The sequence below is a fragment of the Bufo gargarizans genome, unplaced genomic scaffold, assembly GCF_014858855.1.
Source record: "Bufo gargarizans isolate SCDJY-AF-19 unplaced genomic scaffold, ASM1485885v1 fragScaff_scaffold_377_pilon, whole genome shotgun sequence".
Taxonomy (NCBI): domain Eukaryota; kingdom Metazoa; phylum Chordata; class Amphibia; order Anura; family Bufonidae; genus Bufo; species Bufo gargarizans.
In genome coordinates, this window is record NW_025334105.1 from 143,344 (window position 1) to 163,012 (window position 19,669).

The following is a 19,669-nucleotide window of genomic DNA, read 5'->3' on the forward strand; positions in this document are numbered from 1 at the left end:
AGATATCCCCCTAAAATAGCTAAAACTAAAAACAAACTAAAAACTACTTCCAAAAATATTCAGCTTTGATATTAATGAGTTTTTTGGGTTCATTGAGAACATGGTTGTTGTTCAATAATAAAATTAATCCTCAAAAATACAACTTGCCTAATAATTCTGCACTCCCTGTATAAATAATGACAGTTTATGTCACTTGCAGTTTCCTTGTGAATTTAACCTTAGGCATTAGACTCTTTTTAATCGTTGCCTGAAGTGTTATTACTTCTCAGAGACTTTGTGTTCATTCTGTATGAAATCCTCAGTAGATACAAATAGCTGGAGGAAGGAGAATATGGCCACAGGTGTCCTTGCTAAATAATCATTCTGCAGAAGCAGTGAACATAATGAGGAAGATACCTTGATGACTCAGAAGAGGGAAATCATCCAAAATTCCTAATTAAACTATTTACTTACACTGCTCCAATAACCACCCGATATTTCCTCCTTCCTACATTTATACAATGGAAAAAACTTTAGGTTATCTCCAGTACTAAACAGATATGGCCCAAGTGACTGCGCTGGTTCTTCTGTCTCTTCTGTTCAATGGAGGAACAACAAAAGGGAAAAGTAACTCCCCAGGAATTGATGTTGGTAAGAAATGTCGGAGATTGGATATAAAATAATGCTATTTTAAAGTGTATGCATGGGCTGTGCACAGTACCACTTCTCCTGTCCTGTATACTGGGTGTAATCCTCAGTATCTGCTCTTATTCTGTATATATATACTGCACAGTACCACTTCTCCTGTCCTGTATACTGGGTGTAATCCTCAGTATCTGCTCTTATTCTGTATATATACACTGCACAGTACCACTTCTCCTGTCCTGTATACCGGGTGTAATCCTCAGTATCTGCTCTTATTCTGTATATATATATATACACTGCACAGTACCACTTCTCTGTCCTGTATACTGGGTGTAACCCTCAGTATCTGCTTTTATTCTGTATATATATACACTGCACAGTACCACTTCTCCTGTCCTGTATACCGGGTGTAATCCTCAGTATCTGCTCTTATTCTGTATATATATATACACTGCACAGTACCACTTCTCCTGTCCTGTATACTGGGTGTAATCCTCAGTATCTGCTCTTATTCTGTATATATGGACACTGCACAGTACCACTTCTCTGTCCTATATACTGGGTGTAACCCTCAGTATCTGCTCTTATTCTGTATATATATACACTGCACAGTACCACTTCTCCTGTCCTGTATACCGGGTGTAATCCTCAGTATCTGCTCTTATTCTGTATATATATATACACTGCACAGTACCACTTCTCCTGTCCTGTATACTGGGTGTAATCCTCAGTATCTGCTCTTATTCTGTATATATGGACACTGCACAGTACCACTTCTCCTGTCCTGTATACTGGGTGTAATCCTCAGTATCTGCTCTTATTCTGTATATATATACACTGCACAGTACCACTTCTCCTGTCCTGTATACTGGGTGTAATCCTCAGTATCTGCTCTTATTCTGTATATATGGACACTGCACAGTAACACTTCTCCTGTCCTGTATCCTGGGTGTAATCCTCTGTATCTGCTCTTATTCTGTATATATATACACTGCACAGTATCACTTCTCCTGTCCTGTATACTGGATGTAATCCTCAGTATCTGCTCTTATTCTGTATATATACACTGCACAGTACCACTTCTCTAGTCCTGTATACTGGGTGTAATCCTCAGTATCTGCTCTTATCCTGTATATATGGACACTGCACAGTACCACTTCTCCTGTCCTGTATACTGGGTGTAATCCTCAGTATCTGCTCTTATTCTGTGTATATATATACTGCACAGTACCACTTCTCCTGTCCTGTATACTGGGTGTAATCCTCAGTATCTGCTCTTATTCTGTATATATATACTGCACAGTACCACTTCTCCTGTCCTGTATACTGGGTGTAATCCTCAGTATCTGCTCTTATTCTGTATATATATATACTGCACAGTACCACTTCTCCTGTCCTGTATCCTGGGTGTAATCCTCAGTATCTGCTCTTATTCTGTATATATACACTGCACAGTATCACTTCTCCTGTCCTGTATACTTGGTGTAACCCTCAGTATCTGCCCTTATTCTGTATATATATATATGGACACTGCACAGTACCACTTCTCCTGTCCTGTATACTGGGTGTAATCCTCAGTATCTGCTCTCATTCTGTATATATATATGGACACTGCACAGTACCACTTCTCCTGTCCTGTATACTGGGTGTAATCCTCAGGATCTGCTCTTATTCTGTATATATGGACACTGCACAGTACCATTTCTCCTGTCCTGTATACTGGGTGTAATCCTCAGTTTCTGCTCTTATTCTGTATATATTTACACTGCACAGTACCACTTCTCCTGTCCTGTATACTGGGTGTAACCCTCAGTATCTGCCCTTATTCTGTATATATGGACACTGCACAGTACCACTTCTCCTGTCCTGTATACTGGGTGTAATCCTCAGTATCTGCTCTTATTCTGTATATATGGACACTGCACAGTACCACTTCTCCTGTCCTGTATACTGGGTGTAATCCTCAGTATCTGCCCTCATTCTGTATATATATATATATATATATATATACACACTGCACAGTACCACTTCTCCTGTCCTGTATACTGGGTGTAATCCTCAGTATCTGCTCTTATTCTGTATATATTTACACTGCACAGTACCACTTCTCCTGTCCTGTATACTGGGTGTAACCCTCAGTATCTGCCCTTATTCTGTATATATGGACACTGCACAGTACCACTTATTTTGTCATTTTATTATGAATCTGTATCTCGTTACTTCTTTTGTGCATTTCTCCTCCCTGGTATCTGATCTTATTTTGCAGTGTAATCTGATTAGTATATCATTGGTGTATACTTCTTTTTTTATCTCTTGCAGTTAATCCCAGGTTTCACCCTTTGGCCCCAGTACTCTGTCCTCCATTTGGTGTGATTAATCAGTGCTCTACAGATGCAGATTGTTCTCGTGATGAGATTTGTTGCTCTCTTTGTTGGAACCAGTGCATAAATATTTTACCTCGTAAGTCACATATGTACAACTATTCTGTTGATCCCTAAAATGGGGAAACCCCTTTGTTTTGTTTTCCTTCCCTGGAGGGATGTTTGGCTTTCACTATGTTGAAGACTAGAGATGAGAGAATTTTTCTAAAATTGTATTAGCCGGTTCTGCTTCAATCAGAATTTATTTGCGGCAAATTACTTTAAAAAAACAGCTATTTCCTGGCTGCAGAAAGCCTTTATAGGGGTGTAGAACACTGTGCCTTGCAGTAACACGCATAGGGAGTGTGCTTTTGTAGTGAAATAATACTGTGAGTCACTATGGCAGATGACATGATTCACTCTTAGAATCACTGCACACTTGAGTTATTTGGTCAGTTTTGGCCCCGTGACTGCCCAAATAAGTAAAGTATCAAGTCGGTCTTACAGGTCGATGTTAGCGCCAAGAAGAAGCGCACTCCTTTTACACCCTCGTCAGCTGATTCCACAGAGATGTCTACAGAACCTGTTCTATTAAACGCTTATACAAGTAGAGCCCCCCGACAGAGTGGAGAAGGTGTCAGCAGTAAGTCTGTGTTGACGTCACTGATTATTTTTTCCTTCCTCTGATCCGTCAGAACAATAACCCACAAAAAACGGATCCTGTCTGTGGAGCATCCTCCTTCACTCGGTCAGCATTTGGTCAGTAATCCATCAGTATTGCTAATGCCAAAAAATCAGGAGTGGATCCAAAGCAAAGATGACACATGAATGGAATATTTGCATGTCTTCTGTGTTTTGTACCCACTCCTGCTTTTGGCTACCAAATCACAAGCCAATTCTGATGGGGCCATACAAGCCTTACAGCTGCTACACAGACAGGATCCATTTTGCATCTCATTTTACCTTCCATCTGACAGGTCAGAGGAAGGGTAAAATAAATCATGATGCCAACCAGGCCAAAAAGGCTAAATAGTGGCCCATTCATCAAGTGGGAAGGGTTGAAGCAGCATGAGGAGACCACAGAGTGGCCCAATCACAGAGTCTGTAGGTGTGACAGCATCAGGAGGCCACAGAGTCGCACAATGACAGAATTTGGAGGTGGTGGCAGCATCAAGAGGCCACAGAGTGGCACGTCAACAGAGTGTGGCTGTGGAGGAAGCATCAGTAGGCGACAGAGCGGCAAGGTGACATAGTGTAGAGATGGAGGCTGCATCAGGAGGTAACAGAGTGGCAAGGTGACATAATGTGGAGGTGGCAGCAGCATGAGGAGACCACAGAGTTACAAAATGACATAGTGTGTAGGTGGCGGCAGCATCAAGAGGCCAAAGAGTGGCACAATGACAGAGTGTGGAGGTGGCGGCAGCATCTAGAGGCAACAGAGTGACACAATAACAGAGTATGGAGGTGGCGGAAGCATTAGAAGGCCACAGAGTGGCAAGGTGACTTAGTGTGGAGGTGGTGGCAGAATCAAGAGGCCACAGAGTTGCAAGGTGACATAATGTGAAGGGGGCAGCAGCATGAGGAGACCACAGAGTGGCAAGGTGACATAGTGTGGAGGTGGCGGAAGCATCAAGAGGCCACAGAGTGGCACAATGACAGTGTGGAGGTGGTGGCAGCAACTGGAGGCAACAGAGTGGCACAATGACAGAGTGTTGAGGTGGCAGAATCATCAGAAGGTCACAGCGTGGCAAGGTGACATAGTGTGGAGGTGGCAGCAGCATGAGGAGACCACAGAGTGGCCCAATTACAGAGTCTGTAGGTGGCGGCAGCATCAGGAGGCCACATAGTGGCACAATGACAAAGTTTGGAGGTGGCAGCAGCATCAGGAGGCCACACAGTGGCAAGGTGACATAGTGTGGAGGTGGGTGGCAATACCAGTACCCGCTGAAGATGGTGGGTGAAAGAAGTAGCACTTGGCATCAGATGTGTGGCCTCAGGCGGGTGTCAGCATCAGAATAATAGCTGAGTCATGTAGCCAGAAGTAACCAGTCTCTTTTGTCAAAGTGTTGGTGTGACACCATGGATGATCTAGCCTGATGCATCTGGAATTGGTGGGTGGAAATCCTGGCTGATCCACGCCTGATTCATCTTGACAAAGGTCAGTCTCTCCACATTTTGGTGGGACAGGCGAGTTCTACTTGGGATAACTATAGCCTCCGCCGTACTAAACACCTGCTCTGATGCCACACTACTGGCCGGGCAGGACAGCTTTTCCAGGGCAAACTCTGCCAGTTGCGGCTACAAATCCAGTTTGGCTGCCCAGTAGTCCAGCGTATCCTCAATGTGGGGTGGTAGGGTTCTGTCCAAGTATACCACCATCTGTTGGTTCAGGTTCTGCTCCAGGTCTAGACGCTGGTGAGTAGTTTCTTCACTAGGCAGGTGAAGAAAGCTGCTCATCAGCAACTCTAGTCTCAGGCTGCCGCTGATGGATCTGGTACTGCTCCTGCAACCTCACCCCTCCCCAGCAGCCATGGCAGAGGAACGTGAGTTCAGAGGGCCCAGACATATCAGACCTGAGAGACGATGGATGATGACGCAGATAGGCAGCGGCTAACTGACTACATATAATGTCTCTATAGTAGTTCAGTTTGTCCTCCCTCTCAGCGGGTGTAAAAAAGGCCCCCATTTTGGACCGATAGCGAGAGTTCAACAAGGTGGAGAGCCAGAAGTAATTTCCCTGCCGAATTGTGACAATTCGGCTGTCACTACACAAGCAAGTAGATAACAGGCTGAACTGGATGGACAGATGTCTTGTTTCGGTCTTATAAACTATGTTATTATGTCACTAAGTGAACATGCATTGGACCGTTTGTGCAAGTGACTCGGAGGGACTCCCTGCCGTCTCTGGGTCAGGAGCCTGACCGCTCGCAACACCAGCTCCCACACCAATCTCCTCATCACTACTAGCGGAGAAAGCAGCAGATGTCTCCTCAACATCTTGGTTGGACAGTAGCTGCTGAGTGTCCCCTAGTAGCTCGTCATCGCTGTATAGTTGAGCTGAGCCCACAGCATATAATTCTTCTCACAATGAAGGAACAGAAAAGGACAGAGGCAGGTTGAGGACAGGTGAGGGCACAGGGCCTGCTCCCGGGCCATGCCAACTAAGGGTTGTGTCTGACAAACCCACCGACTCTTGGCTGGGGGTGTCTTATGTAAGACGAAGATCGAGTCAACCATTCAAGAACCGCTGGGTTGCTGGTCACTACATGACTGCTAGCTGACACTGGGAGCTCAGGCCTCTCGAAGTGACCCCTGCTGTCATGGCCCCTTACTCTGCTGCGGCCTCTGCCTGCGCCAGAAGCATTTAGGCCTCCGACACTCCCCTGTGCAGGGCCTGTCACTTCTCTGCCTGACATATTGTTAAATCAAATAACCAAAAGTTAGATCAAATTTTTTTATTTATTTTGCCAGTAATACACAGCAAACTGGGCCATAAAGTATCTCACTGCACCATTGAATGTCAGTTAGGCCCTAATTTTTTTCTATTTTTACACAAAATGCTTTTCAACAGATAAATGCAACAATGAAAGGCGAATATATTTGTATTTCACCAGTAATACACGGCAAACTGGGCTGTAAAATATCTCACTGCACCGCTGAACGGCAAGAAGTTCCTAATTTTTTAACATTTTTACACAAAAGGCTTTTCAACAGATAAGAACAACGATGAAAGGCGAATATAATTGTATTTTGTCAGTAATACGCAACAAACTGTGCTGTAAAATATCTAACTGTACCGCTGAACGTCAATTAGGCCCTATTTTTTTTCTATTTGTACACAAAAGGTTTTTCAACAGATAAGAGCAACGATGAAAAGTAAATATATTTGTATTTCGCCAGTAAGACAATACAAATTGGGATGTAAAATTTCTCACGGCACTGTTGGACGTCAATTAGGCCTTATTTTTTTTCTATTTTTACACAAAAGTCTTTTCGACAGATAAAGGCAACAATGAACAGCGAATATATTTGTATTTTATCACTAATACAAGGCAAAAAGGGCTGTAATACTCGAACTTAATTACACAACAGCTAATAAGCCCTTTTTTTTCCACTAATACAAGCTAAAAAATGCTTTAGAACATATAACTGCACCGCACAAGGGCAAATAAGACATATAAATATTTCCTTGTAATAACCCCTGTTAATGGCTGTATCACACAGCACTTGCACCCTAATAACAAGAACGGTTTGCTGGAATTACAGAGCGGTATAATGGCAATTTGGATCCCCAGTCAGTGCAGCAAGATGTAATAGGATTGTTCCTATAACCCAGGCTGTAACCTCCCCTACTGAACCCTGTTGTACAGAAATGCTGTGGAATGTTTTCTCCCAATCCTTTCCCTACAGCTTGAATAATCTTTACCTGCACTTGTAAATCGTTTTTTCTAATCACAATGACGTTTTTCCTAGCACTATCCCTAGCGCCTGCAGACACGTCTCTCCCTGCACAAAGTACGCTGGTGAATGGCAGAATCCAGAATCGAAGATGGCTGAGTGTCACCGCCAGACATCTGAAAAGCTCTGACAGACATTCTTCAGAACCTCCTGCTTGAGGTTCTTTTGTTTTGCTTTCATTTTGTCATCTCGTTTCCCTCTCTCAGCTGTCATCTAGTTGCACTGATTGCATCCCTTTAAATCCCCTCCCATACTGCATCACTTTGCGGTTTATACAACTTCCTGGAGTGTGTGCATGCTGGATTCTGCAACTGATGCTTCTACAGATAAGTCTGTTCATTTATTTGTGTTTTCCTGTTTGCTTGATCCTAAGTGACCCTGACTCCCTTCGTATTAAGTGTAGGGAGCCGGTGATCGTGTCCCCTCACTATTATAGGGTGTTCAGGTGTCATACAATCGAGGCACGAGGGCATGCAATTATCTATCATAGAGATTTTTGCATGGGCTGAGAAGTCAGGGAGAGTGCTAGCTTTTACAGGGCTCACCCTTATGTTCCTTAGTTTGGGATCAAGTCAGTCGGATCTTTGTTTGTTGTCTTCTAGTTTTCTGCAACACCATCCGTGATACTGAGGCTATTTATAGGGATGTGACATCACAGGGCTGACTGGCTGCTGATTGGCTGCATACATGGCATTATGGGTGATCCCGCCTTCCCACAGTTCCTTTATCCATATCCTCACACGTGCAGCAGCCATTTTAGGAAAAATGCTATTCATTACCTCAAAGCGCGAGGAAATTCACATTCAGTGTGATTCGAATTTCTCCTGAAATTCGTAACAAATTCCACTTCACCAACTTCAATTCGCTCATCTCTATTGAAGACACATAACTGTGGCTCCTTGTTTTTTTTTTTTTTTGCATATTATTGAAAAAAGTTTTCAGACCACTTGAACTTTTATATATTGTATTTTATTGGTATTTTATGGTTTACAACAACACAGTATGCTAAAGTATGCGAAAGTATGCGAAAATAAATTGATATATGCTTTTCAAATTAAAAAAAAATCTGGAAAGTGTGTGCATTTGTATTCAGTATTTTGTAGAACCACCTTTTACTGCATTTACAGATGAATGTCTTTTGGGGTATGTTTCTACCATCTTTGCACATCTAGAGGCTGAAACTTTTGTCCATTCTTTTATGCAAAATAGCTTGCGCTCAGTCAGATTGAATAGAAAGCTTTGATCTAAACCCTTCCATTGTAGCTCTGGCTGGATGTTGAGGATCATTGTCTTGCAGGAAGGGTAACCCCTCCACCCCAGGCTCAAGTTTTTTAGCCTCTACCAGGTTTTCCTCCAGGATTGCTCTGTATCTAGCTACATCCTTCTTACCACCAACTCTGACCAGCTTCCCTGTCCCCGCTGAAGAAAAGCGTTCCCCCAGCATGATGCTGCCATCACCATGTTAAACGATGTGGGTGGTGTCTTCAGGGTAATGTGCTGTGTTAGTTTTCTACACATAGCGCTTTGCATTATGGCCAACTTCAGTCTCCTATGCCCAGAGCATCTTCGTCCACATGTTTGCTGTGTCTGCTACATGGTTTGTGGCAAGATGCAGACAGAACTTCTTTTGGCCGGCTTTCAAAAATGGCTATCTTCTTGCCACTCCTCCTAAAAAAAACAGATCTGTGGAGTACATGACTAATAGTTGTCCTGTGGACAGAGTCTCCCACCTGAGCTGTGTATCTCTGCAGCTCCTCCAGAGTGACCATGGGCCTCTTGGCTGCTTCTCTAATTAGTGCTCTCCTGGCCTGGGCTGTCAGTTTAGGTGGATGGCCATGTCTTGGTAGGTTTGCAGTAGTGCCATACTCCTTCCATTTTCGGATTATGGACTGAACAATGTTCCATGAGATGCTCAGAGCTTAGGATATGTTTTTGTAATCTAACTCTGCTTTACACTTCTTCACAACTTTTTCACTGACCTGTCTGTTGTGTTCTTTAGTTTTTATGATGCCATTTGATCACTAATGGTCTCTAACAAACTTCTGAGTCTTTCACAGAACAGCTGGAGTTATACTGAGAATAAATTACACACAGGTAAACTCTATTTACTAATTAGGTAACTTTTGAAGGTAATTGGTCACATTGGATTTTATTTAGGGGTATCAGAGTACAGAGCACTGAGTACAAATGCATGCCACACTTTTCAGATTATTATTTATTTTAAAAAAATTAAAACTATGTATCATTTTCTTTTTACTTCACACATTTTTGCCACTTTGTGTTGGTCGATCAGATAAAATCCCAATAAAATACATCTAAGTTTGTGGGTGCAACATGAAAACATGTGGAAAAGTTCAAGGGGTATTAATACTTTTTCTAGACTTGCGCAACTCTGACAGAGGAGAGGCACAATGCAACCTTCTAAATAAACTGCAACTCCACCTCAATAAAAAACATATTAATGAATGAATACTCTGGTATAATGACAATACAATAGAGGGGAATGTATCAAATTTGTACAATTGTTTTTTTGGTGTATAAAATTCCCAAATTTTTTTTGGAGCAAGTACTGTTTTCACCAACATGTTTAACTTTGTGCACTCCCCCCCCCCCCCCCCCACAGCCCAACTCATTTACCTACATGTGCTCTGAAAACTGGACCTGAAATCTACGATGGTTGCTGGTGTAGATTTTGCCTTCTCATGCACAGAACTCTTCACCATTCTCCAAAATGATCATCGCTTAATAATTCTGGCACATCGTACACCTTTAGATTTTGTTACTAAAACGGAAGTAAGAAACTTCAGTCTTAGCACCTTCTTCCCATAATGTATGTGTTATTAGCCAGCAGACTATATTTTGCCTTCAATAAATGGGTATTCCAGTTATAACAAGTTATTACTCATGCTGTCACGACCCTTGGTCATGGTCGTGACTCCTTGGGTGCCGCATGCTGTTGCCCGCGGTTTTCCATTGTCAACCGCAGCTGGGAGCACTTCGTTGTTGCCTCAGGTGCGGTTGCCGCGGACAATAAGCATGCGTGTGGTTGCCCTTGGCAACGTGTGATATTGTGCACTTCCTTGTTTGTTTGTTGTGCACGAGGTGATGTTTAATATGCACCTGGACTCCTCCCTTCACCTGCGGTTGTCCGCGGCAACGTCTGGTGAGGTTTGCATGCTGTGGAAGTGTCTCGGCCTGTTGGCTGTTCTGGAGGACACGGTTGCCACGCATGCCGTCGCCGTCGGAGACAGGTGAGTGAGGTTGTGTGCTTTCCCCTTTATGTGAGTTTCCCTTCTGTGTTGCTGGAAGGGTTAACTCCCTTCCCAGTGTGTGTGATTTCACTGGGTGTGTGCTGATCGTTGGGTGTGGCCTCTTGGCCTATCAAGCCTCAGTCCCTGGCTGGGCTCAGTAGGTTGCTCTCAGCCATGCTGGCTGGAGCAGCCTCCTGTCTCCTCCATCTGCCTGGTGGGGACCATCCTTCTGGTCATAAACCTTTGTCAGTTAATTCTATGTTTCACGGTGTTATTTAGGTGTGTATGGGATTGTGTTATTGCAGTCTATGGCCCAGGGTTCCTGTGTACTGTCTGGTGTGTGCTGTGTCCGTTGTTGTCTTGTACTTACAGCACCTGCACATGGGTTCCTGGTTGTGTTGTCTGTGACAGGTGAGTGATGAGTTGTTTTCATTTGCCTGCCACTGCCATAGCTGTTTTTGTATCCCCCTGTGTTGCTTGGCCGTTGAGACTCCTGCTCCTCCGTGTCTAGGAGGAGCAGGTCGTCTTACTCTGTCCCCTAGTTCAGGGCCGACTTGAGGGCTTGTAGGGACTCTTAGGTTCCGGCGTATGAGCCCTCCTACCACCAAGGTCGGCTCATACAGACAGGAGACAGGGTCAGCGTTAGGGACGCTATAGGAGGTGACCTGCTCCCTAACTCTGTGGTCCCGGCCAAGTGGTAACCCTACCTTCTCCTGGCACCGCACGGCTGGGGGTTTTCCCCACCGCCAGCCGTGACAGTATGACCAGAAGGATGGTCCCCACCAGGCAGATGGAGGAGACAGGAGGCTGCTCCAGCCAGCATGGCTGAGAGCAACCTACTGAGCCCAGCCAGGGACTGAGGCTTTATAGGCCAAGAGGCCACACCCAACGATCAGCACACACCCAGTGAAATCACACACACTGGGAAGGGAGTTAACCCTTCCAGCAACACAGAAGGGAAACTCACATAAAGGGGAAAGCACACAACCTCACTCACCTGTCTCCGACGGCGACGGCATGCGTGGCAACCGTGTCCTCCAGAACAGCCAACAGGCCGAGACACTTCCACAGCATGCAAACCTCACCAGACGTTGCCGCGGACAACCGCAGGTGAAGGGAGGAGTCCAGGTGCATATTAAACATCACCTCGTGCACAACAAACAAACAAGGAAGTGCACAATATCACACGTTGCCAAGGGCAACCACACGCATGCTTATTGTCCGCGGCAACCGCACCTGAGGCAACAACGAAGTGCTCCCAGCTGCGGTTGACAACGGAAAACCGCGGGCAACAGCATGCGGCACCCAAGGAGTCACGACCATGACCAAGGGTCGTACTCGTGACACATGCAAAGGATAAGGGATAACTATCATATTGGTGGAGGTTCCAACATTAGCACCCTATTGATCATGAGAATGGGAGCGGCTGGACTGGAAAGAGCTCCATTTTATTTATGGGAGGTCCTGAAAGGGTCTGGGATGGTCTGAGTACAGTGTCAGTTTCAGGGTGCTCCATGGGGTACGGGGCCCCTGTTTTCATGACTAGTGGAGGTCCCAGTGGTAAGAACTCCGACGATCTGATAGTTTTCCTGTGATCAGTGGATAACTTGTTTTAACAGAAATACTCCGGACCTTTAGACCATGCAATACGTAAAGAAGGGTTTGGTTCCTCTTTAGGGTACATCTACAAGGGGCACACTGCAAATTGCAGCAGAAACATCCACATGAGATACACACAGTTTTGTTGTGGATTTTGCTCTGGATTTGCCACAGATTTCACCCGAAGCATTGCAAAGGGTAAAATTTTACATCTGCACCACAGGTCAATGTCCATGCAGAAAAACATCCACTTGCCTCCTACTATAATCCACTGTGGAAATCCATTATAAAGTCCATAGCATGTCACCCTCACAGTGTTATTGTCCAGCTGCTACTGTTAGTGTTGAGCGAATCGAAGTTGACAAAGTGGAATCAATCTGAATTTCAGGAAAACTTTGATTCATCACAAAGCCAAATTTCCTTGTGCTTGTGGAAATAAATCAGATTTTTTTTCTATCATGGCTGCTGCACGTTACCAAGTTAAAGTAAGAAGCTCGGGAACGAGGGATCACTCATAACATCGTGCAGCCAATCAGCAGCCAGCCTCTGTGGTGTCACAGCCTTATGAAAAGTCTCCTCCTGCTCTGTCTCCGTAATTTTATAGTGAACTTAGTGCAGGGAGAGACATTGCAGGCAATAGGGACAGTGATTAGGAAAGACTTTGGAACACATTTATTTATACCGGCGTTTTAGACGCCAGTCTTAATAAAGCCCTAAACTGGCGGTTGATCTGCAAAGTTATAAAGAGGCGCAGCTTCTGAGTCGTCTTACATTTAGACCTCTTTCTACTCCTGAAGCAGGTGTAGAAAATGGTGAATGAAATGGGTCTTCTCGCCCCTCCGCCTACGATTTTAGACCTGTCATGATTGTTGCAAAGTCGCAGATAGGTTAGTTGTGCCACTATCTGCACCTGAAATATGTAAATGACCCCCTTTTACAAAACATTACTATTTAGCAGTTCAGGGACAGATTATTCATAGTGTAAGGATATAATTTTCAGTTTGTGAGATCTGTTCAGGGCTCCTCTCACAAGCGGTCCAAACCGGATCAGTTTTGCCCTAATGCATTCTGAATCGAAAAGGATCCGCTCAGAATGTTTCAATTTGCCTCAGTTTGTCTACGTTCCGCCTTCATTCCCCTTTGGAGGAGGTCACCAAAACGCTGCTTACCGTGTTTTTGTGTCCGTCTGACAAAACTGGGCCAAACGGATCCGTCCCCATTGACTTACATTGTGTGTCAGACACAATCTGGCACAATAGAAAACGGATCCCTCCTCCATTGACATTTAATGGTGTTCAAGATAATACAAACCAGAGCTGCCAGTATCATCCAGTGGTCGTGTTTTGACCAGTAACCCAGCTATCCTTGAATGGTTGACTCAGTCTTCAACATCATCTCAACTGACATCAGACACCCCCAGCCAGGAGTCATGGGTTCCTCTGATACAACGCTTACTTGGCATGGCCCAAGAACAATCTTTGTGTCCCCACCTGTCCTCAACCTGCTTCTTTACTTTTCTGTTCCTTCTGCTCAGAAAGTATTGTACGATGTCAGCTCTTATAGAGGACAGTAAGCAGCTACTGTAGTCAGTTGGTCGCTGCCTATTTGTGCCATCGCCTATCCTCATGAAGGTCTGACCGGGGATCCCCCTGTGCTCACTTTCCACTGCCATAACTTCTGGAGGGGGGCCAGGAGCAGCACTAGCTCCATCAGCAGTAACATAAGTCTGGAGTCTCTAATGAGCACTTTTCTTTACCCGCCTACTGAAGAATCCACCCAGCTCCAGCAGCAGCAGGACATGGAGCAAAATCTGAACCAGCAGGTGGTGGTATACTTAGACTGCACCCTGCAACTACACATCAAAGATCCCCTGGACTACTGGGCAGCCAAACTTGATCTGTGGCCACAGCTGGTCGAGTTTGCCCTGGACAAGCTTTCCTGCCCGGCCAGTAGTGTGGCATCAGAGCGGGTGCTTACTGCGGCGGAGGGCATAGTTACCCCAAGTAGAACTTGACTCTCCACCCAAAATGTAGAGATACTGACCTTTGTAAGGATGCATCAGGCATGGATCAGCCAGGATTTCCACACGCCGGTGCCTGATTCATAAGACTAGTTCCTTCTGGGTGCCACACCAAAACATTGTGAAAAAATTACCTATTACTTATGTCCACCAGCTTCAGCCACCATTCTGATGCTGCCACCATTCTGATGCCACTCACCGGCTGCATATGCTGCCATCTCTTCCTACTGCCACTGTCTTGTGCTGTTACTGCCACTGCTGTTGCCCCTCACCTCACCACTTTATGACTGGGCCATTGTGTTGACTCCTCATGCTGTTGCCACCCTCCCCACTCTATGACGGTGCCACTATTGTCCCTGTTTGGTCTTGTTGACATTACCATTTATTTGACCCTTCTTCTGATCTGTCAGAAGGACAGAAAAATGAGAAATGCAACGGATCCTGTCTGTGTAGCAGCTGTAAGGCCTGTATGACATGGTCCCTATTTTGTATCACGATATGCTCATGATTTGGAATACGAAGCAGGAATTGGGTACAAAACAAAGAAGACATGCAAACTTTCCAATCACGTGTCATTACTGATCACTGACGGATTACTGACCGAATTCTGACAATGTGAAGGCAGATGCTCAAAAGACAGGATCCATTTTTTTTTCTTATGATGGATGAGAAGAAGGGCAAAATAAACAGTGACATCAGCACAAACTTACTGCTGACACCCTCTCCACTCTTGTACTGGAGCTCCACTGGACCATAAGAGTCAAGTGAACATGTGGACATAAGGCGCCGGATCACAACCAGATGTAGAATTTCATGAAGTTTTTTGGGAGACAACGCGTTTCGGGGTTCTACAGACCCCTTTGTCAAGTCAATTTTTTTTTATAAAATAGAGTAGTGTGCAAATTAAAAAATGATGATAATAACATAGATGCAATAATCTAATCATTAGAAAAGGGACTCGCATATTATTTAGATGAGAAAAAGGTGATGCATAATAATATGAGAAGAATTTGTGAGTAAAAGTAATATTAAATTATTATATATATATACACAGTTGCAAGAAAAAGTATTTGAACCCTTTGGAATGATATGGATTTCTGCACAAATTGGTCATAAAATGTGATCTGATCTTCATCTAAGTCACAACAATAGACAATCACAGTCTGATTAACTAATAACACACAAATAATTAAATGTTACCATGTTTTTATTGAACACACCATGTAAACATTCACAGTGCAGGTGGAAAAAGTATGTGAACCCTTGGATTTAATAATTGGTTGAGCCTCCTTTGGCAGCAATAACTTCAACCAAACGTTTCCTGTAGTTGCAGATCAGACGTGCACAACGGTCAGGAGTAATTTTTGACCATTCCTCTTTACAGAACTGTTTCAGTTCAGCAATATTCTTGGGATGTCTGGTGTGAAACGCTTTCTTGAAGTCATGCCACAGCATCTCAATCGGGTTGAGGTCAGGACTCTGACTGGGCCACTCCAGAAGGCGTATTTTCTTCTGTTTAAGCCATTCTGCTGTTGATTTACCTCTATGCTTTGGGTCATTGTCCTGTTGCAACACCCATCTTCTGTTGAGCTTGAGCTGGTGGACAGATGGCCTTAAGTTCTCCTGCAAATTGTCTTGATAAACTTGGGAATTCATTTTTCATTCGATGATAGCAATCCATCCAGGCCATGACGCAGCAAAGCAGCCCCAAACCATGATGCCCCCACCACCATACTTCACAGTTGGGATGAGGTTTTGATGTTGGTGTGCTGTGCCTCTTTTTCTCCACACATAGTGTTGTGTGTTTCGTCCAAACAACTCAACTTTGGATCATCTGTCCACAGAATATTTTGCCAGTACTGCTGTGGAACATCCAGGTGCTCTTGTGCAGATTGTAAACGCACAGCAATGTCTTTTTTTGACAGCAGTGGCTTCCTCTGTGGTATCCTCCCAAGAAATCCATTCTTGTTTAGTGTTTTACGTATTGTAGATTCGCTAGCAGGGATGTTAGCATATGCCCGAGACTTTTGTAAGTCTTTAGCTGACACTCTAGTGTTCTTCTTCACCTCATTGAGCAGTCTGCACTCTGCTCTTGCAGTCATCTTTACAGGACGGCCACTCCTAGGGAGAGCAGTGCTGAACTTTCTCCATTTATAGACAATTTGTCTTACCGTGGACTGATGAACAGCAAGACTTTTGGAGATACTTTTATAACCCTTTCCAGCTTTATGCAAGTCAACAATTCTTAATCGTAGGTCTTCTGAGAGCTCTTTTGTGCGAGGCATCATTCACATCAGGCAATGCTTCTCGTGAAAAGCAAACCCAGAACTGGTGTGTGTTTTTATAGGGCAAAGCAGCTGTAACCAACACCTCCAATCTCATCTCATTGATTGGACTCCAGTTGGCTGACACCTCACTCCAATTAGCTCTTAGAGATGCCATTAGTCTAGGGGTTCACATACTTTTTCCACCTGCACTGTGAATGTTTACATGGTGTGTTCAATAAAAACATGGTAACATTTAATTCTTTGTGTGTTATTAGTTTAAGCAGACTGTGATTGTCTATTGTTGTGACTTAGATGAAGATCAGATCACATTTTATGACCAATTTGTGCAGAAATTCATATCATTCCAAAGGGTTCACATACTTTTTTTTGCAACTGTATATATGTATCGATGGTAAAATTACTTGCGGTCCGAATATATGAATATAGGGGGACACTACTTGTATTAGCGTGTAACAGAACAGGTTCTGTAGAAATCTATGTGGAATCTGCTGACGATGGTTTAAAAGGAATGCACTCTTTCACGCTATAGTAGGCTCTTGGGCCACTCCACGGTTCTTTATACCTGACGCTAACATTGACCTGTAAGACTACAGTTCACACTTGAGTTATTTGGTCAGAATCTGACCCGTAGGGCTACTTTCACATTAGCGGCAGCCTTCTCCGGAAGGCTGTTCCGGTGGGGGAACAGTCTGCCGGATCCCTGCATGCGTGCCACCGGACGTCTGCTCGGGCCCCTATCACTATAATGAGGGAGTGCCGGAGGTTCGGCCACAGCATGGCAAACATGTTGAGAGTTGGCCGGAAAAAAACTACGACATGCTAATGTGAAAGTAGCCTAAGTGAGTCTAAGAGTGATGCCTGTCACCTGTCTGTCTCTCATTCTGACTGTACAGTAACTATTTCACTACCACAGTGGACTAGCTATGCATCTTTCTATAGTGCCCAATGATGTACACAGAGATATACAATCCCTGCAGCTGGGAAATAGCCGATTTATAACGCGAGTAGCTGAGTTTAGGATATGCAGTGACCAGGAACGGGTTCGCTGACGCCACTTATGCAGTGGGTCAGGATATGGGTGGATATTTGTTTGTAGTTTGTTTGTGACGCCAATTGCAGCGTGCACAGGGTACTATTCCAGGGCCCTTTAAGGTGTTATAACGCACGTCCCAGACTAGGAATGCCAGAGTGGTGTAATGGCCTAAAATGTCTCCATAGTTTTGTGGTAGTTGTGTTACAGTGTCTCTTACCTGAGTATGGCTGGACTCCTGGCTCCTGTCTCACTTGCAATACATTTTTGTGTAGTGATGGTAGGAGTAATAGAGGAATTTTGCAGCAGAAATGATGTCCAGACCTTTAGATGAAGATCAAATGAAGATAACTTTTATCCAAGCAGTATACAGCTTTGGTCTCTGGTCCCAGCAGGTTTTGGCAATCATTGGCAGGAATAAACACTTCTGTACTTTAAATGTGAGCTTGCAGGATAGGACGTCTGCTTGATAGCTCTGTAATTGTGGCAGGACTTAATCTTCTGCACTTCTCTGTAACTCTGCTTTGTGGGGACAGACTAGCTGTGGAGGATATGGCTTCTCCTAGGTCTCTGGACTTTACTCACAGGTAGTTTCTCAGGGAATGCTTTCTTCCTGGAACTCTGGAGATTGTCTGCTTTCTTCTAGTCGAGCTGAGGCTGCAGGTCTCAGACTGGGGATATGATCAATGTCTCAGCTGAGACAAGATCCTGGCTTTCTTCCCTATGCAGGGGATCTCCTCACACACACCCTACCCCTAGCAGGAGGTGGGCTACACTGACTCTAACTTTCTCCCCACCCATCCTGCAGGATGTGGGAACAGTCCACACCTCCACAGAGGGGGGGGGGGGCTAAGCTGGAATGATCCATTTCAGCCTAGATATGCTAAACTAGGACTAATACCTGGCCAATGCATTGCTGCCACCTTCTGGTAAACCTGGAAAATTATGAACAAATTTACATTTAACAAACAAATTTTACATAAAACATAGTTTTACATGCACATTTGTGAAGGCATAAGCAAAATCATATCAGATGACAGTGTGAAAGCTCTTAGAAGATAGTAGTGGGGTAGAGGCGTGTAGTAACACAACTCTGCGGTATTACAGATACATTGTGTGTGTGGGGAGGTGTCTTTTCATTGTTACATTGTGTAATCATCCGGTCAATGATTCAGATTTATGAAATTATCCGATAATTGTGTGTCACTGTTTCTTCTAGTAGTAGACAAACCTGGGATTTGTCCACAGAGAAGACCATGCATGGCTGATACTCTTCGTAGTAATGGGTGCACAAATGACTGGCAATGTCCTGACAAACAGAAGTGCTGTGATACCTTCTGCAAAAGGGAATGCACTGACCCTGTAAGTAACATAACAGAATGTCTTGTAACTATGAATTCTGCCCCCTGCTGCAATCATATATGGATAATGGCTGTCCCCATATCTCCAAACTAGGGATCTGTGGACCCCTGGGTTTTTGGTCAGGTTTCACAGGTGAGAATTGATAGACCTTGAGAACTTCTAAGACATTTGATGGAGCACAGTCTCTGCTGTAGTCTTGTGAGAAATTAAGTTCAGGTAGAAGAAGCTCTCTTTCCCTCTCTCTTAGTGGGAAGTCTCAGAAGATGTTTAACATTAGCTAAATAATATCCAACTATTCACTGCCTTTTTATTATGTGTGCACCAGGAATGTTTTATATTGTGTATAATAAAAACATGTTTTCATCTCTTCTAGTATATACTGTAGGTGGATGGACGATTGATTTAGACAGATAAAGCAAGAAAAAAGAGTAACCACTGAAGGAATCGGCCTTCTCTTATTGTAGATCTTCCGTAATTGGTGAAACATAGATCAGATTGCTTTTTCTTTTTATTAAAGTGATAAGAATTTATTTTCAAATTTTATAGTTTTCCAGATAAAAAAGATTCTGATTACACAGACAATAGAATTTAGATTTATTGAAAATGTCTCTTCTGACAACAGATCTGTAAATTTCAGAGCTCAGCTTTTCCATGTGCTATCAATAAATCAGTGAAAT

The 19,669-nt window shown here is 44.0% G+C and overlaps 1 protein-coding gene across 2 annotated transcripts; it reads left to right on the plus strand.

Annotated features, from left to right (window-relative positions):
- The first annotated feature begins 473 nt into the window (after positions 1-473).
- Positions 474-19,407, plus strand: LOC122922455 (perlwapin-like). 2 transcript variants are annotated; one of them, XM_044273078.1, is made up of 4 exons: positions 474-630; positions 2,944-3,084; positions 18,850-18,992; positions 19,366-19,407. In XM_044273078.1, the coding sequence occupies exons 1-4, from the start codon at positions 540-542 to the stop codon at positions 19,375-19,377; spliced, it is 387 nt and encodes a 128-aa protein (XP_044129013.1). In that variant the 5' UTR covers positions 474-539; the 3' UTR covers positions 19,378-19,407. The 2 variants fall into 2 exon arrangements, with proteins under 2 accessions (XP_044129013.1, XP_044129014.1); XM_044273079.1 differs by having other exon boundaries at positions 18,853-18,992.
- The last annotated feature ends 262 nt before the right edge of the window (positions 19,408-19,669 follow it).

Bases quoted from the DNA above. Each gene is read 5' to 3' on its own strand.
- LOC122922455 (XM_044273078.1), top strand. From the start codon at position 540: ATGGCCCAAGTGACTGCGCTGGTTCTTCTGTCTCTTCTGTTCAATGGA. The intron at 631-2,943 runs GTAAGAAATGTC...TATCTCTTGCAG, and splicing joins CTCCCCAGGAATTGATGTTG to TTAATCCCAGGTTTCACCCT. The intron at 3,085-18,849 runs GTAAGTCACATA...TGTTTCTTCTAG, and splicing joins GTGCATAAATATTTTACCTC to TAGTAGACAAACCTGGGATT.